Below are 27053 nucleotides of genomic sequence, written 5' to 3' on the forward strand. Positions count from 1 at the left end.
ACTAGTGATCAATCTTTTTTTGCCGAATGTGGTCGTGCTCCATAAGAGTTTAATTCAAAAAAATTACAATACCCATCTTTAAATTGCCATATCAAGCGTCAAACAGCTGTTGATATACGATACTCTCACCACGGATTCGTAAAGTAAATTGTATTACATTTTAGAACCAGTGCACCTCAGCACTCATTTATATGTACATTCGGATTTTCGAAGATTTTTCTTTTGGTAGAGAAATATTGGAAAATACTTGTCTTTGTCATCTCATGATAAAAATAATTGAATGGTTCTTGTTGTGAGTTAAGAAAGGATGTGAGGCTATAAGTAAATATTAGCTGCTATCGATTGGTCACTTCTCTGTTCGCTATCTTTGGGCGCTGGTCGCCTGTCAAAAATTTTAAATGTGAAAGCAACAACAAAGCTATCTAGTTGAATTCGTGCAGGAGAGTATGCGAATACCTCATTAAAAATTCTATCGTAGCTTGATGAGTGCTACCAATTTTTGTTTTACTTATGTAGGCAATTCGCAATGGTAAAAACGACTCAAAATACAAATTTTAGACAAAAATGACAATACAAATATGTATATATGTTTGTTGTTTTTACTTTAAAATTCATTATAATTTATTAAATAACATGTATAGAAAAGTATTTTTGTGCAGATTTAAGTATTTCTCCACCTAAGAAAATTGTTGAGCATTATTACGCATGATTAAGAGGACATTTTGGCGCAGGGTTGCACCACAAGTGCTGCTTGTTTGTTTGAATTACTGGATAGTGCATTCTATTGTCTTCTCTATAACGGATAGGCAATCGATGGCAGCTATTATTAACGTTAATAAACGTTCTGTATTAAATTATTTTATACTGTACTAAGAAACGTAAAATGAAAATATCTATTAAACTTCGTACAAAATGTTGCGAGAGAATAAATATAATTCAATTGTAGGATTTATATTATTGAACACGTCATTTGTGTGCTGCCGTAGAAGATTCTAAGCCTTTATCTAATCTTTTCCAATTATTCATTACCGAAATTTTATCCAATATAACGGATTGTTAAGGTAACGTACATATTTATCTAGGTGTTAACGTGTGTGTCAACTGTCAAACGTTAATTTGTAAAGCACTTTTTTACACATGCCATGTGTAAAAGTCGTCACTAAAACGCAATATATGTATATATGTATGTATGTATATTCGGGTATGCAAAACTTTATGTATTCAGATATAAGTGCCCATTAATAAAATACATTAAAAATGAATTTGCTAAGCTCTCCTTCCAAATAATTATTAGTTCATATGGATTCGTTAACAATTTTTTTAATATTTTTTTACAACCCACATTTGTATACAAATTTGGCACCTAAAAATCTTGCATTTACATATGCAAATCATATATTAATGCTATCTACGCTTTCGTCGTATTAGTTGAAGTTGAATTATTGTAGATGCGAGTAAATATAATTATTTTGTGATAAAAACAGTAACTAACAAAATAGGTAGTTGTCATAAATGATATTATTCAATGCACCGAAATATTTTAATAAAATATTAAAGGAGTATTTTAAATATTAATAGGTCCTTTAGATAATATTTGAGATACAGTTGAATTTCCCTAAGTCGAATCCCCATAATCCACAAACAAACTTCGAGTTAAAGACACTTCCGAGTTACGGAAAGTAATTTATATGAAATTTGCCTTCCATATATTGCCAATTCAAGAGTTCGAGTTATGGAGAACTTCGAGTTATAGCAGTTCGACTTATGGAACTTCAACTGTATTTATGCAGAAATTTCTTAATTTTGTCGCAGCTTAGATAATTAAAAACATTTAGCATTTATTAAATAATATATCATTACATTCGAAATAATACAAATATAACTTTGTCTACACATGTGAGTATTGGAAGTTCTGATTAATAGCTACATTGAATTTGAGAATTTTTTTTTTACACTGAGTACGTTAAATAACGAACATCGGGGATTTATAAGTACTCGGTTTAACGAACAACATAATGAAGACATATGTGGAAAGAGTTAAAAACTTGCATTTGTTATAAAAGCTTAAAATTATTGATCAGCACCAAATAGATGTATAAGTGTAGGAATTGTCCACCGTTGCGGCAATATAACAAATGGGAAATATTCCGTAGTGCAAAATTTGCTGAATTGGTCCATTTTAGAAGAATTTAACTGATAAAATATGTATGTATACTCTGTGGAGCGCCAGGGAGAAAAATATCCAAGAAAACAGGTGATGTCCTTTTATGCTGCAATTTAAGTGGCACAAAAAGGCTAAGAGCTCAAAACTTATTATATTGATTGACTTCATGAAGGAGCCATCAAATATAATCTTCGTATTTCGACGAAGCGAGCGCCAATTAATAGAATTATTAATAAAATATATTTTCATCACGTATAATGTGAATTTGCTGAATGGGCTTAGAACCCTTAAGGCAACATTTGTATTGTTTTGTTATGGTTTTTCATTTTTTAACAAATCAATTAATAAAACAATTTATTAAACTAAAATATATGGATATTTAACTCATTTTGATTGAAGAACATACCTCTAAGTGAGTACTCGAATTAACGAAACATTCGATGTAACGAACAGGCCCGGAAATTAATGTGTTCGTTATTTCGGAAAACCATCTTATAATTTATACATAAATCAAGCAGCAATGAAGATATAGGTATTTTCACATAAACTTGGACATATTTTCCTGACAATAATATGACCATTTGTTAAAAAATGATAAAAAAACAGTGTTTCCTTTAGCCCAAAGGTTAAAAGTTGGCTTTATACCGCATATCAAATTATATATTATAATTTTCGTTATTCTAGTGGACTTTGTTGAGAACATAAGGGTCCCTAATAAAACTGTATTCTCAAACGTACTTTAGTTACCTAATACAGATGTACATTTTTCGAAGAAGTGCTTCACTTGCTAAATATTCATCTTTGTCCACGTGTTAGCTGCATGTTTAAGTGGGGTAATATTTTAATATTGTCTATTTTAATATTGAATAAACTTGATCTCTTCACCCAAAGCTTGACTCGAATAATCGTTGGTTTACAAAATTAATCTTTTAAGCCCATCCGATTTGCCTGTTCTGATATAGAACTATTTACCAACACATCCCATGTGTACAGAGCTGAAGAAAATCAACCGTTAAATGCTCTTCATAAGGGCTAGTATACACATACTTACATACATATGTGTATACGGTGAAAAATAAGTGCATATGTGAGGTATGCAATGCAATATGCTTTCACGCACATCCCCCTAATTAGTCAAAGCTAATTGTCAACACTACGTTCATTATTTACCCATCCTTCGGCGAACATTATATTCAACAGTGTTTTCTTTTAATTTAAAACACATCGAGATTTTCACTGCATTCAAAGCACACATCAAAGTTTTTCTACCAATTAAAAAGTAATGAAAAACTTTTCTATTCTTGATGATTAATAAAAGGAACACTTAAATGTTGGACTGCACAAAACATATGTACATACACATGTGCAAAAATAAATTTGTTATATCCGTCAGTAGAAAAAGAATGTCGCCAAAAAGCTATCGATTTCATGAATTTGAACTGGTGCACGAATTAACCCATAGTATAATTTACTTTAAGAACTACAATTGATGCCAGTTTATCATATAAAATACAGTAATTCCAACTGTTTTAATCAAATATTCATGCATTATGTCATATTTTTCTGGGCGTAGCTCAGGCTCCGACGTAGGATCTGGTTGTAAATCGTCAAACCAACTTTTGACAGTTACGATCAAAGAAGAAAGGTCACGTATACTGCATCCTAGTGCTCTTTAATTTCACATGCAAATTTAAAACAAAACTGCTGGTCCTATATGCTACTCGATAATATATTTTTCCAGCGATGGGCGGGGCTACACCCGGTGTGTACCTTTTCACACCATTAATAATATTAATATAGTGATTTGTGTTGGATTAAAATTAATATTAATATTTATGATATACTACCAAGTGATAGCGACGTACAATCTGGTTGGAAATCGTTAAACCAATTTTTGGCAGTTACTATCAAAGACGAAAAGTCACCGTATACTACATTTAAGTGTCTTTAATTACTCACATAAATTTAAAAACAAAACTGCTGGTTCTATTCGACAGATAGTCAGCAGCCGTCTATGTGAATTCCTACTACAGTAATCACCGTTTAAGTGCCACTGCTAAAAATATAACACTTTTGAGACACTAAAGCGGGAAAGGCACTTAAATGAATTCTACGTAAGTGCCTCGAGGTACTTACAAAACTTTTTCAATAACACCTCGATTTACTATTTTTTGGCTTCAGAATGAACATCAAATTTATTTCTTATTACTAACAAAAATACATAAAAGAGTACATAAATAGAGGAAAATTACCCATTTTTATTTCTGGCTTAAATGTTGCAGGAATTTAATCGAACGAGGCACTTAAGGGGGAAGGTTTGTAAATTTAGAGAAAAAACAACGATGCTGCAAAATATAGGCACTTAAATATTTAGGATATAATAGCAAATGTAAACAAGAAAGGAATGGCTAAGTTCGGGTGTAACTGAACATTTTAATATATGCACAGTGGAACTTTCATAACTCGAACTTCTATAAGTCGAAGATCTCCATAATTCAAACTTTTGAATTGGCAATAGAAGTAAAATTTCATACAAATTTGCTTCCATAACTCGAACTCTTAAATTGACAATAGAACTAAAATTTCATACAAATTTCCTTCCATAAATCGAACTTTCGACCAGGGCATAATACAAAATTTAAAATTTTACTATCAAGGAATAATAATAATGGAGTCCCTATATTCGTATGAAGACGAAAAATAATGATATTACACTTATAGATTTCATAAATCGTGTAACAAAAGCATGAGATACAGACGTCAAGAGCCAAACAATAGCAAAGAGCAACAAACAAAATTACAGAATACATGTTTTAATGCATAATGCATTTAAATAAAACTTTTTGCGAAGTAAATATCTAAAATTATGTCGTCGTAAACCTCGTACAGCTCATCGCTCCATCGTCTGCGGTATTCGCCGTTGCCAATGTTCATAGGACCATACATCTTTCGCAAAACCTTTCTCTCGAAAACTCCTAGAGTCGTCTCATCGAATGTTGTCTTCGTCCACGGTTCTGCACCATACTGCAGGATGGGAATAATGAGCGACTTGTAAAGCTTGATATTGGTTCGTCGAGAGATAACTTTACTTTTCAATTGCCTACTCAGTCTAAAGTAGCGTAGACACGGGCACCATTTTGTGGTGTGAGTGGTTCCGCAAGAAACGTACAACACGATAATGCGTTAATGCTGGAGACTACAATAAAATGATTATTCAGTGGGAAATTGCCTTCATTTGCGGAATTCGACATTTTTTATTATTAAAAAACAAACGATAATGGCTTTTTCTCACAACACAATTCTCTTTTGAACTTCCGAATTTGTAATTTCAATTTTCACTATGGAAATGTCATATTTTCTCGCACGATACTGCGGGCAAAATCAAACGAGTTTAATTTTCAAACATTGAATGCGAGGCTGCGACTTCGAAATACACACATTATCACAAAATCGTGCTTACATTGGACATTTACACTTGCCAACATATGTTTGAATATGTGATATGCCCGCATTTAATGACCCCACATGGCCTGCACCGCATTTGTCGTGTCTACGCTCGGCGTGGCGTTATAGAAGATAGTACCTTCTCTATTTAACTCTGCAGCTCTTATTATTTTTTCCAACAATAGATTGAAGAAATCGCACTATAGTAAGGCTCCCTGTCGAAGCATTGTTTGATATCGAACCGCTCAGAGAGGTCCTTTCCGATCCTGACGGAGCTTTTGCTGTTACTCAACGTCAGGGATACCAAACTCAGACATCGCGGCATAGAGGCAGCTCCTTTTGGTGCTATCGAAGGCAGATTTAAAATCGATGAAAAGGTGAAGTGTACCGATTCTTCTCTCTCGGGTCTTTTCCAAGGCGCATGGTAAATATCTGATTCATGGTGGATTTTATAGGTCTAAAGCCACACTGATAAGATCCAATCAGTTTGTTGACGGTGGGCTTTAGTCTTTCACACAGATTGCGCGGTCTCCCTTTTTATGGATTTCATTTATTTATGTAATTTTTTTGAGATAACACACATTTTAACCCATATATCGGCATTAAGTCAGTTAAAATATTGAAAATCTTTATATAGTGGAACTTCTCTAACTCAAATCACCATAATCCACAAAAAAACTTCGAGTTAGAGAGACTTCGAGTTATAGAAATTTTCAATAAAACATTTTCAATTGTCCCTCGATAGTAAAATTTTAAATTTTGTATTATGCCCTTGTCGAAAAGTTCGATTTATGGAAGGAAATTTGCCTTCTATTGCCAATTCAAGAGTTCGAGTTAAGGAAGAAAATTTGTATGGAATTTGAGTTCTAAACGCTATTGCAAATACAAAAGTTCGAGTTTTGGAGATCTTCGAGTTATGGAAGTTCCACTGTGTGGCGCCTGCTACACGTTCAGTATTTATCGTGATATTTGGATCGCAATCTATTTTGAATATTGATGGATTACTTCGCGACTGCTAGACGTTCAATATATATTACATCAATATTTATAAGATGTTGTTAGTGTTTTCATAAAAAAAAATAATTAAAAAATTTATTTGTTTATTTTTTCTTAAATTTTTTCATAAAATTTCGGAAGAAAACCTAAGAAAATCATGTTTGGCTATTGTTTTTGCTCCCACAGCAATTCATTATTACTGTATCCAATATTTGGACGTTATCAAAAAACCTTTGGCAGATGAGTTGCATAGCTCTGGCAAAGATTCTATTGTAAACAGTATAATTTATGTTCATTTATTAGAATAAAGTTTATTTTAAAATTTTGGCACTGTTGTATTTCACCAATTCGGACTTGTAAATCACAAAATATGCTACACATTCAATATTTATCTCGCGATCCACGATCCGCGGTCTGGATTTCAAAATATTTAAATATTTTGTTATATGGATCGTGATCCATCAATATTGCATGCTAAACGTTAAATAAATATCGCGATACAGGAAATATCACGATAAATAATGAACGAGTAGCAGGCGCCTATATAGTATATGGAAGCTTTGGTAATTCCTGATTCGATTTCACCTATTTTTGACACCAAACTACACTATATCGAAGACTAAACGCTCACTTAATTTTGTTAAGATATATCACATTTTAATCGATATCAGATGATTGAAACCTCTAATATTATGGGACCTAGTAGAAATTATGACCCGATTTCACCATTTTTTTTTTCCCATAACTTCACTGGTTCTTAATTTATATATTGCAAGGTTAACGAAACATATGGACTTCAAAATTAGATTATTGTGAAAGTAGGCGTGGTTGTGAATCGATTTCCAAAAATGTATTATGAACCGAATTTAAAGCACATTTAGTAGGTTGCTTTGATATGATATACTATTTTGACTTTTTATAAATTTTAACTGATTAATAGGATTCTTTTAACTCATAAATAGGATTTCAAAGGAATTTTTAGAACACATAAAAAAATGTGGAGACGTGAACCCGTAAAATTTAAAAAGTTGTATTGAGTTCACATTTAATCACATCATTATTTCATGTCATATGTGTTTGCATTCATATTTTTGACCACATCACTTGTATTATAGGCGCAATCGTATACGAGACATGAGAAACTGCTTCCTCGCGACGAAGGCAAAAGCTAAAATCATATTTCGATGTTGATGCTGAAGTTAAAGCGAAAAGTGGCAACAGTGCAAGCAGCTTGACAAAAATCACAATGAGAGCTATTGAGAATTAGTCAGCTTAACTGATATTTCATAATCTATGGAACAAGATGCTAGTTCTAATACAAATATGAATATGATTTTCGGCCACTGCCAGTTTTCTCTTCTGAAGGAAGTATCAGAAATTGTTTGAATTTGTGAGTTTTAGCTTCCTACTGACAAGCAGCTTTTAGACAAGGCATGCGCGGAGATGTGCGCGACGCTTGGGCTTATAAATGAAGTCCACTTGTTGTTGTAATTTTTTGTTGTAAGCGAGTAGTTTATTCTGAAGATGTGTCGAAGTGATAATAAATAAGGAGAGAAAACAAATTATACTAATAGTCAAACAAACATATGAGATCGAGTCAGTTTTAAGTATCAGATCAGACACTATCTAAACTGTCTGCATATTTGTCATTATATTGTATTATATTATATAACTGTCATTATATTGAACGTAATCGTGTTGTAACTTTGCAAATGGCGTGGCTATTATCAGCCCTATTCTGTGCACTTTACAAATTCAACAAATTTCTAATTTGTATAAATTTCAAATTTATTAAACATTTCGTATTCTGTGTCTAAAATAAAAAGCTTTTGTCTTCATAAATTGGTAAAAAGTAAAATGCTCTTGATAAATAAAATATCTTGTTGTGGATAGTTGTGAAAGTGAATTTGTTGTAATGGAGATATTTTACTTTTGTCGTTATTTTTATACAAAGAAGAAAAATATGAACATGTTGATGGCTCGCGTTGTTGAGCCGTTTTTATATTAAGAAGTATATTTTTCCCTTTTTTTGTATAAAAATGAAGATAATGAGGCTAACTTGGATGAAATTGTTTTCTCTGTATTGCATACGATTACAGCTTATCAAAATTTTTCCAACAATAAACATATGTATGTACATATGTAGTTTGGATTTCGTAGTCCCCAAGGAACTTTTCTGAAGCTAAATATAACAACCAACTAAATCAAAATTACTTTCCAAATATTTTTAAATATATTATAAAGGACATATGTACATATGTATATGTAGTATTCTAATATTTAAATGCATATGAAAACGTACGTTATAGAATAATTCAAATAAATTTTTCAATTCAATTCAATATAATTGCACAGAAATCAGCTGTTTCTGTTTACATTATTTTGTTTCCCACACGTGTGGGAAAAGCTATGTGTACTGAAGTTTTTTAATTTATCAAAATTGTTACAGAATACCAAAAAATGTCTTACTTGATAAAACTATGGGCTGGGATTTTTTAGATATGGCAATGCTTTTTTTTCGTCAGCATGCAACCCTTTTGTTATTGTGTCAACTGATAAAATTGATTAAAAATTAAAATGCTTATTTAAAGCAAATTTCTAAATAATTAATATAAAATAAATATAAAATAAATATATATAAATAAATATATGGAAAGAAAGTAGTGAAGTGTAAGTGTATAATAAGTGCAAAATATAAATGAAAAATTAACTATATAGCGAGAAATTACGTGTTACAATTAGACAATTTTTAAACTGTAAACGCGAATATCTCGAAAACTATAAGTCTCCTGCGGCTAATATTATATTATATTCTTAATATATATTATTAATATATATATTCTTATTCTGGAGGATCTCTTCTATCCAACCATACACATTTTATCCGCGAAATCGTGGGATGCTATTCTAAAGTTTTTGTTATTTTGTCAAGTGCACAGAATAGTGCTGTACATATAAATATAATTATAAATAAATATTCTGTTATAGAATAATTCAATTATTTGATTGAAATATACGGAGCCATGCCCTAATGTCAAACAATCATTCACAAGTAGATGGCACTCTTGTCTTAAAATCAAAACAGTTGCAACAACTTTGCGCTATTGTTAGACAAACACTTTTCCTTTTATTAAATATTCTGAAAACGGTTTGTAAGGGTGATTTTTTATCAGGTAAAAAATCGTCAAATATTGACTGCATCCTGTTAATTTAAAAGAAAAGAATTTATAGGTTTGAAGGTTTAAATATTCTATCTTAATTTATTTGTGTAAAATCTCTTAAATATTTCCAAGTGTCACGAAATGTGAAAATATAACCTCAGCATATTTGTGGTTTCTAATTCCATTAATCTATAGATGACTTTTAAGAACATTGCCTATTTAATACAGAAGCTTATATTGTCAAAGTGAAATATTGTTAACATTGTTTCAATTAAATTTTCAGATAAATACAGATAATAACATCGCTGCCATGACTGCCGAAGTTACGGAAATCCATACTGACTCTGCTTCTGCTACTAATGAATCAAAAACTGCAGAAGTACGTATCGAAGATGATGCTAGCGATTGTGGATCCGAGGATAGCATTCCGGAGCTAGAAGATGCTGCTGCAGGAACTACGCAGTTGGGAGGGGGTGCTACTGGTCTTCCTGTTGACTTGGTTTCAAAAGCCAAACAATCGCGCGGTGAAAAAAAAGCTCGAAAAATTATGCTTAAACTAGGCTTAAAGCAAATTCAAGGAGTTAATCGCGTAACAATTCGCAAGTCAAAGAATATTCTTTTTGTAATCAACAACCCTGATGTGTACAAAAATCCACACAGCGATACATATATTGTATTCGGTGAGGCAAAGATTGAAGATTTATCACAACAGGCTCAAGTTGCAGCTGCTGAAAAATTCAAAGCACCGGAAGCGGCAAGTATTGCAGAGACTTTGGGTACAACTTCATCAGTAGCGCCTATTGCAGAGGAGGATGAAGAAGAAGTAGATGAGACCGGTGTCGATGAGAAAGACATTGAGCTGGTAATCACTCAAGCCAATACTACACGTGCAAAGGCTATACGAGCTCTTAAGAAACATAATAATGACATTGTTAACGCAATTATGGAATTAACGATGATTTAAGCGCGCGTATATGAGAAACAACTGCGTTCCAATCGAGAGAAAAGAGTACCCGCCTTAAGATATTTGAAAATTTAACATACCACAAATAAGCATCTACGACTAGACAAAGCCAAGTAAATTAAATGAACGAATTATGTTTCGTTCCAGTCGTTAAGCTAACAACAGTTTCAGTTTTGTATTCATTTGTATTGCTGTAATGTCGAGTCATAATAAATTGAATGCAATACACAGATATATAAAAATAAAAATATAAATCGTCAAATCATTAGGGATAGATCTTTTAAATTCATTAGGCATTTTTATATTAAATTCTCTCCTTCGATGCGCATAGTTCCCCCATTATATATACTATGATGTTTTTGTACGCTCATAACTCTTTTATGGCATGATATAATTATTTTCGCTGGTCCGCTAATTTTTCAGCTCATAACTCATACTTATTCAATTATTGAAGGTTCTATGATAAAACAATTATCCATAGGATAAAATCGATTGCTTATGTTATAAAATGTTTGTAAAAGTAAAGATCTGAATATATATATGTGTCTATATTAACATTTTTGTTGACTTTCTTAACATAGACTATAGATTGTGGAGCATTAAAATTCAGCTGTCATTTATGGAGACTTTTATTAACCATGTACAGAATTTATGAAAATGTACACATAAATAATTAAATGTTATGTACATTTTGATATTTAAACATGCACTAGATTTCAAGCTTTAACATGCGAACCTGGCTGCGGGATTGTAAACGTATATCGGCAGGTGTCTGCATCCATGGTTCTCCATCTGATTGCATTGGGCAGGTAGACTTTACAACAATCTAAGAAATTAGCTGTAAATTTTTTCATAGGCACATAGGTTATATATTATTCATACTCGTATTTGCTTAGCTTGACCGATGCGCACTGGCTTACTTATACCACACTGCAATTGCGCCATATGAAAAGACGACACAAGTCCAAAAACCTCGAGCATTCCATCCGAAGTGGAGTTTTCCATCTTATTTTTTGCATCTGAATTGCTAAGTTCTGATCAATTGAACCAGATGATAGTGAAAATAAAAAAAAATATATATAAATATATTATTCAATTATTTAAAACCCACCGCATAATTTACAGCCAGCTCCCCATGAATCAATATTAAGGAAAATAATTGATTGCAATTCTGGTAGTTCTACAATATGTCCATCCAAATATAGATCTAGTTTTTGTTCAATTCCTTCGCAATCGCGTTGAACAATTTGCTGAGTCCCAAAGCCAAAATATATTAACTAACAAAAATAGCGGTAAGTGAAGTTTTGTTTGTTATAGTCGATTTCTTTTGATTACCTTATTAAATATTCTACTACTTAACAAGTAAAATCGAGATTCTCGAGTTTTGTGAAAATTATAAGTGACCAGTGCATCCACTCCAATACTATAGTAATTGTAGATATGAATCGTTTTGATGGGATGTCGCTGGATTGGTAAACGGTAATACAATTTTTCAATTTGTAAATCGAAACGATCCAAATTTACTGACCGAGCGTTTTTAATCTTTATTAAAATTTTAAAGGATTTATTATACTCGATAATGTAAAAATTAAAAGTACTTACATTTCTAAGTAGTGCAATAGGATCCAAAATATGAGGTGGTTGTGAACCCCAACCCATTACCCGTGAAAGGTCGTTTCCTGTCCCTAACGGCATGATTGCAACTGAGGGTACAGGCTTCATTTTCATAATTGTAATAAATCATACAGTATTCACTTTAAAATATACTACCTTTATATTAAGTGCGTATATCGTATTTAGCACCCATCCTACAGTTCCATCCCCACCTGCAACTAGGATACGACATGGACGTGGACTGGCTTTTGCAACCCATTGCATGGCATCTTGTGGTCCCCGACCACCCAACTCCATTACTTGAAGTGGGTGCAGATAACCTCGAAGCAATGATACCACATGCGATCCGGTACTGCTGCCAGATTTTGTATTAGCAATAACAATTAACGGTTCCCAACCTTCAATGTTGGGTGGTTTGATACCAGCCAAATGTAAACGCACAGACTCACGAGTACGCGCTGCAATAATGCAATACGGTGGAAATATCATATCCTGAAATTCACCCAAATCGCATTCAGCTTTGGAATCAATACTTTTGTAGCAGTTATTATGGTAGCAGCGTTGGCACCATGCGCACCTCCAACCGAAGAGACCCGCTGTTGCATGATAATCGATTTCGACATTACATAATGAGCACATCACGCTAACTGGCAAGTTGCCTCGAATCCATAAATGGCGCATAGCCTTTTCATTACGGAGCCATTTATCTTTGCATTTAAAATTAATATCAATTTTTTTTGTACAGGCATGAATTGAATGTGTACAAATTCCACAGCAATCGCAAAAGAGACCTTCCGAATTAGTTAATAGTATTTCGCAAGCGTTGCAATAACATATCTACATATGATTATATTATTAAAGTAAATGTTAATTTCGAATTCAAGTTTTTGTACATGCATTTGTGTTCTAACCTTCTCTAGTATTTTGATAGATTTCCAGCTGTGTTTAGTTTTTCCAGGAATACAAATAACATCCTCTAGTAATAAATTGCGGCAAACAGCAAATAACGCGCATAATGCTAACAAAGATCCAATTAGTGCTTGGGAGCTTAATTCGAAACTGGCGAATTCTATATTCATTTTTATTTTTTACTCTTACAGCCTGTAATGAATCCACCAATACATTAGCTGAAGATTATTCTAAACATTTTCATTCCATTGGTCTAAAAATAATGTTAATTTCTCCTATTCATTAATTGGAATATGTCAATAAATTCGCACTTTTAAATATTGATATTCTTATAATCAAATAAAAATCAATAATTTAGGAAAATGTTTATTAATTAAAATGAAAACAAATTCTGTCTTCTTCTTCCCTTAGCGTACATTCACCATAGTAGTACAGCTGATTCCTCTATTGTCAAAATAAACCTATCATACGTTCTCTGCATATTTTTGAGTGTTAAAAGTTCTCTCTACATATTGCTTCGTGACTCCACGTGTTGTTCCTTAACACTATTAGAGAATTAAAGTTGAATTTCTAGAAACAAATAAACTTTTATTAATAACAATCCAATGGGACGGAAAGCAGAATTTAGTGAGAAGCCAAAAAAAGGTCCTGGCCGGAAGGCTCGAAAGCAAAAGCCACCCACATTCCCGAAAAAATCGTTCGGTAAGATCTTTTATATCAATACGTACTTCGTATAAAAACTTTTAATTTTACAGCACCTTCAGATGATAAGGATGATAAAAAACTATCCCATCGCCAAAAGCAACGCTTGGTTAAGCGTGATCAGAAAAAAGATATCCAAAAAATAAAAAAACAAAAATTCAATATGAAGTTAAGCCAAGAAAATAATGGTAAATCTAAAGATAGGAGGAAGCAATATAGTGACGGTGACGATATAATCGACGATGTTAAAATTCAAAATAAATGTGACACAGAAGAACTAGATGGAAAAGTGGGCATCCGGCAGGATTTAAAATCTCGGAAAAAAAAGTTGTTGGGTTTTACTGATGATAATCAAGATTGGCTGAAACCAAAGCAATCGAAAAAATTAAAGAGATTAAAAAGTATAGACGATCAAGAAATGAACAATGGTGAAGATGAAAAAGATTTATGGGAAGGACAAACCGAAAGCGGGAGGGAACAGAATGACGATGAGGATGCTAGTAAAGAAGCTCTTAAAGTTGAAAATCTAGATGATATATCAGATTATGATGATGAAAATGATAATTCAGATGACGACTTTGAATTATCTGATGAAGAGGGTAATGATACTGATTCTACCAATAGCGAATCCGATGATAATGAAGCTGATGATACTCTATTACCGATCGAACGGGAAAATAAGAAGTTAAGGAAACGTGAAGCCAAAGAAGCTAAAATGGGTACTCAGGAAATGCAAATGTCTATTGATCGGCAGGAGGTTTTCAAATTCCCAGAGAGAGATGAAGAAAACCAAAAGGAAATAACACTTCAGGAAATACAACAACGTATTAAGGATATTACTCTTGTATTATCTGATTTCAAAAAGTACCGTCAAGAAGATCATTCTCGACAAGAATATTTAGATCTATTGCGACATGATCTTTGCATCTACTATAGCTATAATGATTTTCTTATGGGAAAATTAATGGATATTTTCCCATTGACAGAATTAATGGAGTATTTAGAAACATCAGAAGTGAGTAATAATAGTTTTAATTTTGTGACTTTCAAACTAAAAAATTTGAAAACTGCAGGTTCCTCGTCCTCTTACAATTCGTACGAATTCATTAAAAACACGTAGAAGAGATTTGGCGGCAGCATTAATTAACCGAGGCGTTAACTTAGATCCTTTGGGTAAATGGACTCAAGTCGGTTTAGTCGTTTATAATTCGCAAGTTCCACTTGGGGCTACTCCCGAATACTTAGCTGGTCACTATATGATTCAAGGTGCATCCTCAATGCTACCAGTTATGGCTTTAGCACCGCAGGAGAGTGAACGTATTTTAGATATGTGTTCTGCACCAGGCGGCAAGGGATCACATATTGCTGCGATTATGAAGAATACAGGCGTTCTTTTTGCTAATGATGCCAATAGAGAGCGGATAAAAGCAGTAGTGGCCAATTTTCATCGCCTTGGCGTTATTAATGCTATTATTAGCTGTGAAGATGGCTGCAAATTTCGTAATGTAATGTCAGGATTTGATCGTATTCTCTTAGATGCACCGTGCACAGGCACAGGTGTTGTGGCGAAAGACCCAAGCGTCAAATCAACAAAGAATGAGGTCGATGTACAGCGTTGTTACAATCTTCAACGCAAGTTGTTGTTAACAGCCATTGATTGTGTAGATGCTAAATCTAAAACCGGTGGATACATTGTGTATTCAACATGTTCGGTATTACCTGAGGAGAATGAATGGGTTATAGACTATGCCCTCAAAAAACGAAATGTTAAGCTTGTTCCAACTGGTTTAGATTTTGGTGTTGAAGGTTTCACAAAATATCGTCAATATCGCTTCCATCCTAGTTTAAATTTGACTCGCCGTTATTATCCCCATGTACATAATATGGATGGATTTTATGTTGCAAAATTGAAAAAGTTCTCAAACACTATACCGATGACTAAGGAACAGCAAGAAGCAGATGAAAAAGATTTGGATGACGCGATAGCGAATGCTAAATCAATAGAGAATGAGAATTCCAACATTAGCGAACAGTTGGAATGTGAAGAGACGCGGCCCCGGAAACCACTCGGAAAACACGCTGGAAAGCCAGACTTGTCGGAAGTAGAATTGGACTTAAAGAAGAGAAAATTGCAACAGAATAAGAATAAATATATTGCTAATGTTTTTGAAAAACCATTAAAAGTAAATAAGAATGAAATGGAAGTGAAACCAGAAAATCAAACTACAACAGTTGAGAAGCAATTAAATGTGGTTGAATTAAAAAATAGTAAAAATCATGGAGCACAAATTGGTTCTGAATGCAAAAAGGTACAACGGAAGTTGATTACAAAAAAACAGAAAGAACTCCCTCAATTGTTAGAGGGAAAGTCATTTGCAGGACAAAATAAATTGAAGCAGAAATCGAAACTGATTGGTCAATTGAAAAAAGACAAATCCATGAAAAAGCACAAAAATACAATTTGCTAATTAACAAAGTTGGTTTAAAATTCATTTCAAAAATCGGAAAATAAAATATGTTAGTGTACGTTATTTTGAAATATATGTAACTTATTACATATTTTTATAAATTTAAGAAATGCTAAATGGTTTGAATAAAATAGGTTTTAAATAATATATATATCGATATAATAATATATCGATTGTAATAAGGAATTATTCTACTTATTTTATTTTATTTCCATTTTATCAAACTTTTATTGTCATGAAAAAGCTTAAAATATAATTTTCCTTTTTACTTTTGTGTGTTGTTTGTTTGTTTCGAATCATAGAAAAATATCTTATATAACTTTAACACACTAATCAACACTTAATGAACTTTTGGAAATTATCAAAGTGTATTCAACAAAGTGAACCAGGTATATGACATATCACAATTTTTTACCCGAATGTGACATGTTTGTTGCCATTGATTTAACCCATACATTTATTCAAAAATTCAAATTTTGAAATTCAAAAGTAAACAAATTTCAAACCAAAAAAAAAAAATTTTAAATGAATAAAAGAAAATGCCGAATACTTTCTGCTTAGGCAAAACAACTCATGGAAGCAATTTACTAACTTACTTTAGCAATTTAAGGTTTTGTGCTCCAACTGACAAATTGCAAAAAATTTTATCAATATATATTAAATTGTTAAAGTTAAAAAAGACGGGTTAATGTAAACAAATACATGAATTGTTTACTATTTTATTGTCAAAAGCGGGTATGTCAAATACTTAGTTCACTTTGTTGAATACACTTTGGAAATTATGAATCCGTCAAGGACAATGTTAATTGTATTTACAGGTAGTTAAAGAGATATTTTGGTATTAAATATTTGAAATTCAATAATATCGTCGCCGTGGGCAGCACCTGGACATATGTTCTCGTGGCCATTCGTAGTATTGAAACAAATACACAGTTTTACAATAAAAAATTAGATTACACAAACAGTATTTTTGTAGCAATTAATTTGCTATAATTATTAGGTGTCACTTACAGATTAGGTACCAAGTTTTATCAGCTGTTGTAAATAAGTCCCTTAGTAACATACCAGCGCTGCAAGCTGGTCCATATTAAATTGCGTTCCAAGAAGGGCTATAAATACATTAATGCTCCGATTTGTCATCTATAGACTTATATAAATATGTACAGCTGAGTGTAATAAAATTTAAAGTATTAATTGCAACTACCTCCGTTACCGTAATTACACTCAAGCTTTAACCGCAAATTTTCTAACTTTCCTTTCTATAAGAAACAGTTCTTAAAGGAAAGGAAAGCAAGATAAAATAATGATATTATAATAAAAACACTTATTAAAACCATCTTTGAATACGTTTTTGGTTTTGTGATTTGCAAGTGCTTTCTGAGACATATTCTTTGGTTGCTGTCAAAATAAATACAAATTAAACAACTGATAAAGTAATGAAATATATGTATACATATAAATGCATATATACATATAAAGAGCTAACGTAGAGATATGTATGTATATTCGACGTACAATATTTGCATACATATGTACATATGTTTACTAATTCACGTTAAGAAATGATATACAAGTACTATTCACCGCGGCCTTTGAGTGTTAATCCATTTTTACTGATCATTACGTTTTCAGCAATGTTAGCAAAAGGTTTAGTCAAAGTTGAAAGCGTCAGCGAAGATTGTGTTGGAGAAGGAAATGAATATTCGAGGCAATTTGAAATGGATAATTTCTCACATGTTCCTGAGGATATTGCTCGGTACGATCATTATCGGGTATACAATGTTGAATTGGATACAGATATGCATGTGGATCTTTTCCAAAAGTTGGAACGACAGAGCGATAGCTTGACCTTTATGGGACACGCAAGAGAAGTGGGACAAAAGTTGACTGTTTTAGTAGCTGCACATAAAGTAGCCGACTTTGCAGACTTATTGCAAACTTATCATGTCCAGCATCGCATATTGGTATACATATATAAAACTAATGATGTAATATGCATACTAGATGTTTTTAAAATTTACGAATGATGTTCTTTCAGACATATAATTTCCAGGAGAAAATTGATCGCAACATGAAGGAAGTTTTGCCAGCAGACACACGTGCTTCGGAACTCGATTGGAAACATTTTTTCCATTTGAAAACTATTTATTCGTGGTTGGAATATATGGTGGCAAAATATCCCTCAGATTTGACATTAATAGATATGGGCAATAGTACAGAGGGTGTTCCTATCAAGGGTTTAAAGTTGTCACGCAATAAATCTAACAAAGCTATTTTTATAGAAAGTGGTATCCATGCCCGTGAATGGATTGCTCCTGCCGCAGCTACATATATTTTAAATGAGCTTCTTACTACAAAAGAAGAAGCTGTTCAAAAGTTGGCAAACAATTATAACTGGATTGTATTCCCCTGCGTCAACCCAGATGGTTATAAATATACGTTTGAACATGACCGAATGTGGCGTAAGAATCGTCAATTATTTGGCATATGCCGTGGTGTTGATTTAAATCGTAATTATCCAGATCACTGGAATACCACCGGGGCTAGTGGTGATCCATGTCGCTATGATTATTCCGGTCCCAATGCAGGAAGTGAAACTGAAACTATACGTTTGATGGACTTTCTTATGGAGCATGCCGAAAAGGAGCAAATCAGAACTTATATATCTTTACATTCTTATTCACAAATGATAATGTTTCCCTATGGTTATACCAAGGAGCATATAGCAAACTATGATGATTTACAAGAATTTGGACGTAATGCTGCTGGTCGTATACGTGAACTCAGTGGTCGTAATTATACTACCGGAAGTTTAATTGAAACAATTTATCCATCTAGTGGAGGCAGTATGGATTGGGCCTACAGCAAAATCAAAATACCTATTGCCTATACTTTTGAGTTGCGGGGACCCCCAGATAGCTCGGATATGTTTATACTACCGGCTAATGAGATTGAGCCAACCTCTCAAGAGGCATTTACTGCTATTAGAACAATAGTAGAGGGTGCTACCAAGAAAGGATACTATAAATAATTGACGTGGCTTTTGTTTGTTCATTTATATCTATACAATTCCATAACTATATAATATATATTTGATGGTTCTATATTCAAATAATATAAAAAATATATCCTACATATACTTGCTGAAAAATGTTTGTTTATTTGTTAATTGCAGTTATATGCTTATCCGACCAATTAGGACCTCGCTGGATCTGAATATACAAGATTTTTCATTATTTTCATATTAGCTAATATAACAAAATATCATTGTTTGTTATTTTTATTATTGTTTTCGAGGTCATCTAAGAGCTGTTTCAGACGTGTCAATTCCTGTTGAGGCAATTCTTAGTTTATAGGAGAGGGGCGACGAAGAGAAGTGAATTTCGCCTCTCTTCGTCGCCCCCCTCAACTCAACTTCTGTTGCCGCAACAGTCGTTTACACGTCTGAAACAGCTCTAACGGGAGGCCCAGGGCAAGAGCTTTGGTGATATATTAATTCTGTTCGTTAGGAATGTAAAAAGGTGGTTAGTGTAATGCGGGGACTCATTGCATGCAAGACATTAATTTTATATGTTGGCATCTACTCTGGGTAACAGTATCCAGAACTAAGTTGCGCGATGTAAGCCTTATTTCACGATTCATCGTTAGGCCGGCATCGTCAGCTAGAAGTATCTAACTTAAAACTAAAACAAGTAAGGAAGAGCAAAGTTCGGATGTAACCGAACATTTTATACTCTCGCAATTTATTGTAAAGGTAAAGTATAAAGTTTAATAGAATAACGAAAATCGTCATATACAGTATATGAGGGCTGAGGCAATTCCTGATCCGATTTCATTCATTTTCACCAGCAAGGTGCACTATATCCAAGACTAAACACTCACTCACTTAATTTTGCTAAGATATCTCACATATTAACCAATACTAATATGCGGAATAAAGCCCACCGTATTTTTGATAAACCTATATTAAGGTAAATGGGAGCTAGGAGATATTATAACCCGATTTTAATAATTTTTGGAACAGAACACTATTAGAAGAAAACAATTTCCTCTGAATTACATTAAATTATCTGAGAGATTTACCCATATTTTCGGTTAAATTTTACCCTTAGGCGCTGAGTTCAACATCTTCGATATCTGGGGCCTTGAAAAGTTATAGTCCGTTTTCGACAAATTTTTCACAAATGAAGCCAGAATGACACTATTTGTGTAAAGTTTTATTCCGCTATCTTCATTGGTTCCTTATGTATGCATTATAAAGTGAAGAAAGAGGATGAAGTTCAAAATTGAGTTATATGGGAAAGTAGTCGTGGTTATGAACCGATTTCGCCCATTTTTTATCAGTGTTATCAGGGTGTCAAGAAAATATTATATACCGAATTTCATTGAAATCTGTCGAGTGGCTCCTGAGATATGTTTTTTGACCCATAAGTGGGCGATGCCACGCCCATTTTTGATTTTGTAAAATTATTTTCATTGTGTGCGGTGGGGCACGTAAGAGAATCCACTGCAGAAAGTTTGGTTCATATAGCTTCATTGGTTTGCGAAATATACAAATAACCGATTTGGGGGCGGGACAACGCCCACTTCCCCAAAAAAATAACATCCAAATATGCCCTTTCCTAGTGCGATACTTTATTCCAAATTTTAATGTTATAACTTTATTTATGACACTATGTGTTTTTGGTTTTCGCCATATTGTGTGCGCGGCAATGGTCCGATTTTGCTCATTACGATATCTCAATTTTTACTTGAGTTATCGCTTGCATGGACAGACGGACGGACAGACATTCGGATTTCAACTCCACTCGTCATCCTGATCATTTATATATATATAACCCCATATCTAACTCTTTTATTTCTTGGTGACACAAACAAAACTATAATACTCTGTGCAACATTTTGCGAGAGTATAAAAATTAACGAGATAAACTGTATGTGTTAAAATTAAAATAAGCAATTGCCGGAATCAATATTTTTTAATGAAGTCTTCCTCCGTCAGCTTTAGTGTTTTGCGATAAATATACCAAAACTCTCTTCGGTTTTTCTCAAATAATTAACCACCAAATAACCGAATTTGATGCTTAAATTGTAGCTTTGTTATATCACTTTTTGTTTAACTACTATTCGTTGTAGAAGTCCGATTTTGGCCATCAAGAAGATCAACCTTCTCATAGTATCAAGGTTTAAGTGTGCGCTAAGCTATATTAGTATATCCAGATTAAATTGTCACTTGACCAAATGGCCGACCGGACAGACGGATGTTGAGCTGTGACCACGTCCGCTTACCTAAAAATGTGTAAATTCTAATGTCCTTTCGTGCTGTGATTATCTGTTGCAAAAGTCTTATTTTTTTCTTAACTAATTTTTTATTTTTTGCTCCGGTTTTGCCTATGTACTATACAATCTTATATTGCTAATTGTAACGTATAAATTCTAATTATCGCTTGACCGAATGGCCGAATAGACATGGCGACTAAAATTTTAAATATAAACTATCCGATCTTTTAAGTTGGACCAAATTGCAGACGTGTGCAAAATTTCATTAAAATCGGTTCAGTAGTTTAGGCGCCAATCGCACACAAACAACGTGATTATCATCTGGGTTTAAACGAACAAGTTATGTGATTCCGCGGTGATATACGAGGATCAAACGTTGCGTTAATCTTCACTTGGCACTCTGGAAAAATAAACTTTTTTATATTCATTTGATTATACATAAAGTAATGTGTATTATTGCAACGTACCATTTTCTTGTAGAAATAAAGCTCGATCATACAGTATTATACTTTCTATTAAAGGTGCAAACATCAATCGGAGTGTATAAAAAATAACTATGCGTCGCCAATGACGTAAATCATTTTGTGTTATTGAAGTTTGCAACATAGAACGCGGCAAATTTGAAGCATCAACTCCTTGTGTTGCTTTGTAGAAATAGCTGCATATATTATTGATGTATATTATTTTGGTTAAATATAAGTATGTTAAAAGAATATAGATATGTGGATATATGCAATATATGTATTTCATTCATACTTACTCTTCGAAGTCCATACCAGGTACATGTTTCACACTTCGCAATCCACAATGCTTTAAATTGGGCCATTGGTTGACAATAATTCGCTCTGCGGCGGCTCGGAAAGAATGCACTTTTAAATATTCATAGTCACCTTTAGCAAGACGGTCGCAATATATCTCCATAGCATGACAGGAGATCTCAAGTGCTTCATAGCTCAAAAACGATAATTTCTCCTCTTTTAACAAGAATTGGCTAAGTGGGTATCCTTGTAGGTTAATATTAGACTGTGTTTCAGACGTAGTTAATTTCATGTAGCAACAACTAGCAAAATTAAGAAACCGAGCCTGGGGAATATTTATGAACATTCGCATCAATATAACAGCTAAATCACCACATGGATGTAAGCCAATTATGCCAAACTTAAAATTATTACAAGACTTTTGTTGTGACTCAGCAATGATTCGGAGAAATTGCTGCGGGTTCATGTCCGGTGTTATCCACAATGTTACATGTTTTGGACGCCTAAAAAATGCATGATTCGTTGATGGTAAATGTCTTTTAAGAATGCATTCCAATTTTATGTCAATACTGCTAGCTTGTACATTAAGTTCTGGTCGCATTTCTATACAAGAAACTTGTATACCATATCCATAGCCAAGTGCTCGTGCGAGGTGACCTAAGCCTGCGCCAAAATCCACAACAAAATCAACTGTTGATATTCGACAACTGTATTCACAAAGGGAAGCCATTAATTGTATTTCATGGCGTTTTTTAGGTTTAACGCATTTATTAAATACATGTCCAAGCTTTATGTGGCTTAGAACTGGGCTCCGCGATATACTCTATGTTTGTTTTAAATCATTACTAAGTAGTAAACTAAGCTTCTGGAAGGTTTGAATATATTTACCAATTCAGCTGAATTTGTAGATTGGTCTCTTGGTATACTTAATTGTAATAACAAGTGTCGTAAAGCTAATAACGATAATGGCCAAACACGATTCTGTTTACTACATTTGTTATAATTTAAAAGTGTAGTTAACTCTCCAGGATTCAACTCCTCCAAATGTATCCGCCAACTTTTCGGCAACTTTTCCCAATGTTGATCAATATAGAAATCCTATAATTATAGAGCTTGAGCAAACATAGAAAAATTCCTTAGGTAAGAATGATAAAATACAATTTAACTGGTATGTTATCATTCTATATTTTAATTTTTATTTAATACATACCAATATATATGAATTTATAAGCCAATCGTAAATACGTAGTATTTTCAAACAATTGGACAATTTATATTGTAAACGTGTTGCAGTTGCGCTTTCCATGAGGATACATAGATGCTCAAGATTGATATTATATTACCTTTGACAGAACTCAAGTGACGAACACATACCGATATATGTATAGCGCTCGATGAGTGTAAATAAGGTATTTATGTCGGTAAGATTTGCTTCTAATAAAAACACATGTATGAAAACAAAAATACTATTCATTTTATGTTCCTAAATGACATTGTGAATAAATAATATCCTTCACAAATCTGGCATCACCAATAAACATATGTTTATGTTGCATTTTATCTTGAAAACAATTCAAAATATAAATTAGGTATATATGTATTCACAATATAAATAATCAAACCATTTCAATTCGTGATATTGCCTTTTTCGTAATTGAATTTCCCTATATCTTTTTTAACAGCTAGCCTGTAGCTGGTAAAACCTATCTACCTATCTTATTTGATAACCAACACTACTTTGTATAAAAACGACCCCTTTACAAAGAACGTATAATAATAAGAAGATGCAAATGTTAGCTGTGTTAAACCGGTCTTTGACATTACGGAACATCTAAAACGAACACTATAAAGGAACACAAAGAATGTATAATTAATTGCATATGAGCAATTGCTTTCTAGAAATATTTTAATTATTAAAATAAAGAAAATATCCTATTAAAATTACTATATCAACGTAGATCTGCCAAAATTCCTTTAACAAAAAAGATTATTAAAAAGTTTCAGCATTACAGGATTCGAACGTAAATGCTCGGGACCACATTTCGTTAACTCCTTCGTGCTTACCATCTGCGCCATATCGAAAGGGGCAAACCGCGCGCCTTTGTCAGTGTTTTGTTCAGATCACTTTCGTCTGTTTGTATCATTGTTTCCAATGCATTATTATTATACGTTCTTTGGTTTGTGTCTTTGCTATCTGCGTTCCCCCCCTATATGTCAACATTGTAACAAATCCTATCTCACTACCACAGAGTTTTAAACCAAATTATCTACAAGTAAAAGAAAATATATGAAATAGGAAATAACTATTGATCGAACCGTCGATATTCCACATTACATAATAATATTGTTATACGTTCTTTGACATTACATTCTTTTCTACGTTCTTTACCATTGACTGCCAGCACATTTAAATATCTCCCAAGACAGTGTCTTTGCTATTTGCGTTTCCCCCTATATGTCAAAATTGTAACGCATCCCACTTTAGCAGAGGTTTAAACCAAATCATCCACAAGTAAAAGAAAATATATGAAGTGTAACATATTAAAGAGTTTCCAAACCGCCGCCACCATTACCTGGGTTCGCTCAGACGATAGGACATAGTACTGATAGGTTAAAGGTAGCGAGTTCGAATCCAGGATTAGGCAGTCTTAGAAAATTAGTTTTAAGGCACGGACGAACAGGTAAGTAAACAACTATAATACTAACAAACAAAAAAAAACATTAACAATAAAAATAACTCTACAGTAGGTGGGTGGGGGTAAAGGGGAGGTTTTTATAGAAGGACTGCAGAAAAGTAATAGTAATGAAGAACTGCAGTAGAGAGCCTAGGTGGTGGCTCAAACGCTTTGGGTAGCCAATGGAACCTACTAGGTGGCCCAAAGCGTTTGAGCCACCACCCGGACGCACCCGCTCCTCAGGAGCGTGTCCAAGCGTGTCAAAGTGAAAAGATCGGTTTTATGGTACTCATATGATTGTCACGCTCCTGGTGAAGCTAGGTTCGCCACAAATGGCTCTAATGGTAGCCAATGGAACCTACTAGGTGGCCCAAAGCGTTTGAGCCACCACCCGGACGCACCCGCTCCTCAGGAGCGTGTCCAAGCGTGTCAAAGTGAAAAGATCGGTTTTATGGTACTCATATGATTGTCACGCTCCTGGTGAAGCTAGGTTCGCCAAAAATGGCTCTAATGGTAGCCAATGGAACCTACTAGGTGGCCCAAAGCGTTTGAGCCACCACCCGGACGCACCCGCTCCTCAGGAGCGTGTCAAAGTGAAAAATTTGGTTTTTATGGTACTCATATGATTGTCACGCTCCTGGTGAAGCTAGGTTCGCCACAAATGGCTCTAATGGTAGCCAATGGAACCTACTAGGTGGCCCAAAGCGTTTGAGCCACCACCCGGACGCACCCGCTCCTCAGGAGCGTGTCCAAGCGTGTCAAAGTGAAAAGATCGGTTTTATGGTACTCATATGATTGTCACGCTCCTGGTGAAGCTAGGTTCGCCAAAAATGGCTCTAATGGTAGCCAATGGAACCTACTAGGTGGCCCAAAGCGTTTGAGCCACCACCCGGACGCACCCGCTCCTCAGGAGCGTGTCAAAGTGAAAAATTTGGTTTTTATGGTACTCATATGATTGTCACGCTCCTGGTGAAGCTAGGTTCGCCACAAATGGCTCTAATGGTAGCCAATGGAACCTACTAGGTGGCCCAAAGCGTTTGAGCCACCACCCGGACGCACCCGCTCCTCAGGAGCGTGTCCAAGCGTGTCAAAGTGAAAAGATCGGTTTTATGGTACTCATATGATTGTCACGCTCCTGGTGAAGCTAGGTTCGCCAAAAATGGCTCTAATGGTAGCCAATGGAACCTACTAGGTGGCCCAAAGCGTTTGAGCCACCACCCGGACGCACCCGCTCCTCAGGAGCGTGTCAAAGTGAAAAATTTGGTTTTTATGGTACTCATATGATTGTCACGCTCCTGGTGAAGCTAGGTTCGCCACAAATGGCTCTAATGGTAGCCAATGGAACCTACTAGGTGGCCCAAAGCGTTTGAGCCACCACCCGGACGCACCCGCTCCTCAGGAGCGTGTCCAAGCGTGTCAAAGTGAAAAGATCGGTTTTATGGTACTCATATGATTGTCACGCTCCTGGTGAAGCTAGGTTCGCCAAAAATGGCTCTAATGGTAGCCAATGGAACCTACTAGGTGGCCCAAAGCGTTTGAGCCACCACCCGGACGCACCCGCTCCTCAGGAGCGTGTCAAAGTGAAAAATTTGGTTTTTATGGTACTCATATGATTGTCACGCTCCTGGTGAAGCTAGGTTCGCCACAAATGGCTCTAATGGTAGCCAATGGAACCTACTAGGTGGCCCAAAGCGTTTGAGCCACCACCCGGACGCACCCGCTCCTCAGGAGCGTGTCCAAGCGTGTCAAAGTGAAAAGATCGGTTTTATGGTACTCATATGATTGTCACGCTCCTGGTGAAGCTAGGTTCGCCAAAAATGGCTCTAATGGTAGCCAATGGAACCTACTAGGTGGCCCAAAGCGTTTGAGCCACCACCCGGACGCACCCGCTCCTCAGGAGCGTGTCAAAGTGAAAAAT

At 34.3% G+C, this 27053-nt stretch overlaps 5 protein-coding genes across 10 annotated transcripts; 3 read left to right on the plus strand and 2 right to left on the minus strand.

The window, feature by feature from the left end:
- Positions 1-9633: 9633 nt before the first annotated feature.
- On the plus strand, positions 9634-10997 carry LOC105221470 (nascent polypeptide-associated complex subunit alpha). Of its 3 annotated transcripts, none has more exons than XM_011198498.3 (2): positions 9634-9777; positions 10049-10997. In XM_011198498.3, exon 2 carries the CDS (start codon positions 10076-10078, stop codon positions 10727-10729), a length of 654 nt encoding a protein of 217 aa, XP_011196800.1. In that variant the 5' UTR covers positions 9634-9777; positions 10049-10075; the 3' UTR covers positions 10730-10997. The 3 variants fall into 3 exon arrangements, with proteins under 3 accessions (XP_011196800.1, XP_011196801.1, XP_054088926.1); XM_011198499.3 differs by having other exon boundaries at positions 9693-9835; XM_054232951.1 differs by lacking the exon at positions 9634-9777 and adding an exon at positions 9825-9843.
- On the minus strand, positions 10690-17819 carry LOC105221469 (diacylglycerol kinase epsilon). 2 transcript variants are annotated; one of them, XM_054232949.1, is made up of 9 exons: positions 17627-17819; positions 17434-17531; positions 13255-13444; positions 12500-13180; positions 12332-12445; positions 12065-12271; positions 11841-12006; positions 11612-11763; positions 10690-11555 (listed from the first exon to the last, which is right to left on the minus strand). In XM_054232949.1, the coding sequence occupies exons 3-9, from the start codon at positions 13420-13422 to the stop codon at positions 11439-11441; spliced, it is 1605 nt and encodes a 534-aa protein (XP_054088924.1). In that variant the 5' UTR covers positions 13423-13444; positions 17434-17531; positions 17627-17819; the 3' UTR covers positions 10690-11438. The 2 variants fall into 2 exon arrangements, with proteins under 2 accessions (XP_054088924.1, XP_028893458.2); XM_029037625.2 differs by having other exon boundaries at positions 17434-17819.
- On the plus strand, positions 13715-18203 carry LOC105221468 (26S rRNA (cytosine-C(5))-methyltransferase nsun-1). The gene is made up of 4 exons (XM_011198496.3): positions 13715-13954; positions 14008-14969; positions 15028-17157; positions 18055-18203. Exons 1-3 carry the CDS (start codon positions 13858-13860, stop codon positions 16420-16422), a joined length of 2454 nt encoding a protein of 817 aa, XP_011196798.2. The 5' UTR covers positions 13715-13857; the 3' UTR covers positions 16423-17157; positions 18055-18203.
- Positions 17207-19573, plus strand: LOC105221467 (zinc carboxypeptidase). 2 transcript variants are annotated; one of them, XM_011198493.2, is made up of 3 exons: positions 17207-17240; positions 18055-18386; positions 18461-19573. In XM_011198493.2, exons 1-3 carry the CDS (start codon positions 17222-17224, stop codon positions 19451-19453), a joined length of 1344 nt encoding a protein of 447 aa, XP_011196795.1. In that variant the 5' UTR covers positions 17207-17221; the 3' UTR covers positions 19454-19573. The 2 variants fall into 2 exon arrangements, with proteins under 2 accessions (XP_011196795.1, XP_054088925.1); XM_054232950.1 differs by lacking the exon at positions 17207-17240 and having other exon boundaries at positions 17969-18386.
- A 2195-nt stretch (positions 19574-21768) lies between these two features.
- Rrnad1_1 (methyltransferase-like protein 25B) lies at positions 21769-24209 on the minus strand. 2 transcript variants are annotated; one of them, XM_011198503.3, is made up of 5 exons: positions 23671-24209; positions 23349-23558; positions 22463-23283; positions 22170-22360; positions 21769-22115 (listed from the first exon to the last, which is right to left on the minus strand). In XM_011198503.3, exons 1-5 carry the CDS (start codon positions 23764-23766, stop codon positions 22084-22086), a joined length of 1350 nt encoding a protein of 449 aa, XP_011196805.1. In that variant the 5' UTR covers positions 23767-24209; the 3' UTR covers positions 21769-22083. The 2 variants fall into 2 exon arrangements, with proteins under 2 accessions (XP_011196805.1, XP_011196802.1); XM_011198500.3 differs by having other exon boundaries at positions 21769-22102; positions 23671-24207.
- Between the last annotated feature and the right edge of the window lie 2844 nt (positions 24210-27053).

The sequence above is a fragment of the Zeugodacus cucurbitae genome, chromosome 6 (genome assembly GCF_028554725.1).
Source record: "Zeugodacus cucurbitae isolate PBARC_wt_2022May chromosome 6, idZeuCucr1.2, whole genome shotgun sequence".
NCBI lineage: Eukaryota > Metazoa > Arthropoda > Insecta > Diptera > Tephritidae > Zeugodacus > Zeugodacus cucurbitae.

What these genes read in the sequence shown, in the direction of transcription:
- LOC105221469 (XM_054232949.1), bottom strand. Translation starts at nt 13,422, where the DNA reads ATGAATATAGAATTCGCCAGTTTCGAATTAAGCTCCCAAGCACTAATT. An exon ending in CTATCAAAATACTAGAGAAG is followed by an intron (nt 13,181 to 13,254) that starts GTTAGAACACAA and finishes AATCATATGTAG; the next exon opens with ATATGTTATTGCAACGCTTG. An exon ending in GTAGTAGAATATTTAATAAG is followed by an intron (nt 12,007 to 12,064) that starts GTAATCAAAAGA and finishes TATTTTTGTTAG; the next exon opens with TTAATATATTTTGGCTTTGG.
- LOC105221470 (XM_011198498.3), top strand. Translation starts at nt 10,076, where the DNA reads ATGACTGCCGAAGTTACGGAAATCCATACTGACTCTGCTTCTGCTACT.
- LOC105221468 (XM_011198496.3), top strand. Translation starts at nt 13,858, where the DNA reads ATGGGACGGAAAGCAGAATTTAGTGAGAAGCCAAAAAAAGGTCCTGGC. An exon ending in ATTCCCGAAAAAATCGTTCG is followed by an intron (nt 13,955 to 14,007) that starts GTAAGATCTTTT and finishes TTAATTTTACAG; the next exon opens with CACCTTCAGATGATAAGGAT. An exon ending in AGTATTTAGAAACATCAGAA is followed by an intron (nt 14,970 to 15,027) that starts GTGAGTAATAAT and finishes TGAAAACTGCAG; the next exon opens with GTTCCTCGTCCTCTTACAAT.
- Rrnad1_1 (XM_011198500.3), bottom strand. Translation starts at nt 23,766, where the DNA reads ATGGAAAGCGCAACTGCAACACGTTTACAATATAAATTGTCCAATTGT. An exon ending in TTATAAATTCATATATATTG is followed by an intron (nt 23,559 to 23,670) that starts GTATGTATTAAA and finishes CTATAATTATAG; the next exon opens with GATTTCTATATTGATCAACA. An exon ending in TTTATTTCTACAAGAAAATG is followed by an intron (nt 22,103 to 22,169) that starts GTACGTTGCAAT and finishes TTATTTTTCCAG; the next exon opens with AGTGCCAAGTGAAGATTAAC.
- LOC105221467 (XM_054232950.1), top strand. Translation starts at nt 17,985, where the DNA reads ATGATATACAAGTACTATTCACCGCGGCCTTTGAGTGTTAATCCATTT. An exon ending in ATGTCCAGCATCGCATATTG is followed by an intron (nt 18,387 to 18,460) that starts GTATACATATAT and finishes ATGTTCTTTCAG; the next exon opens with ACATATAATTTCCAGGAGAA.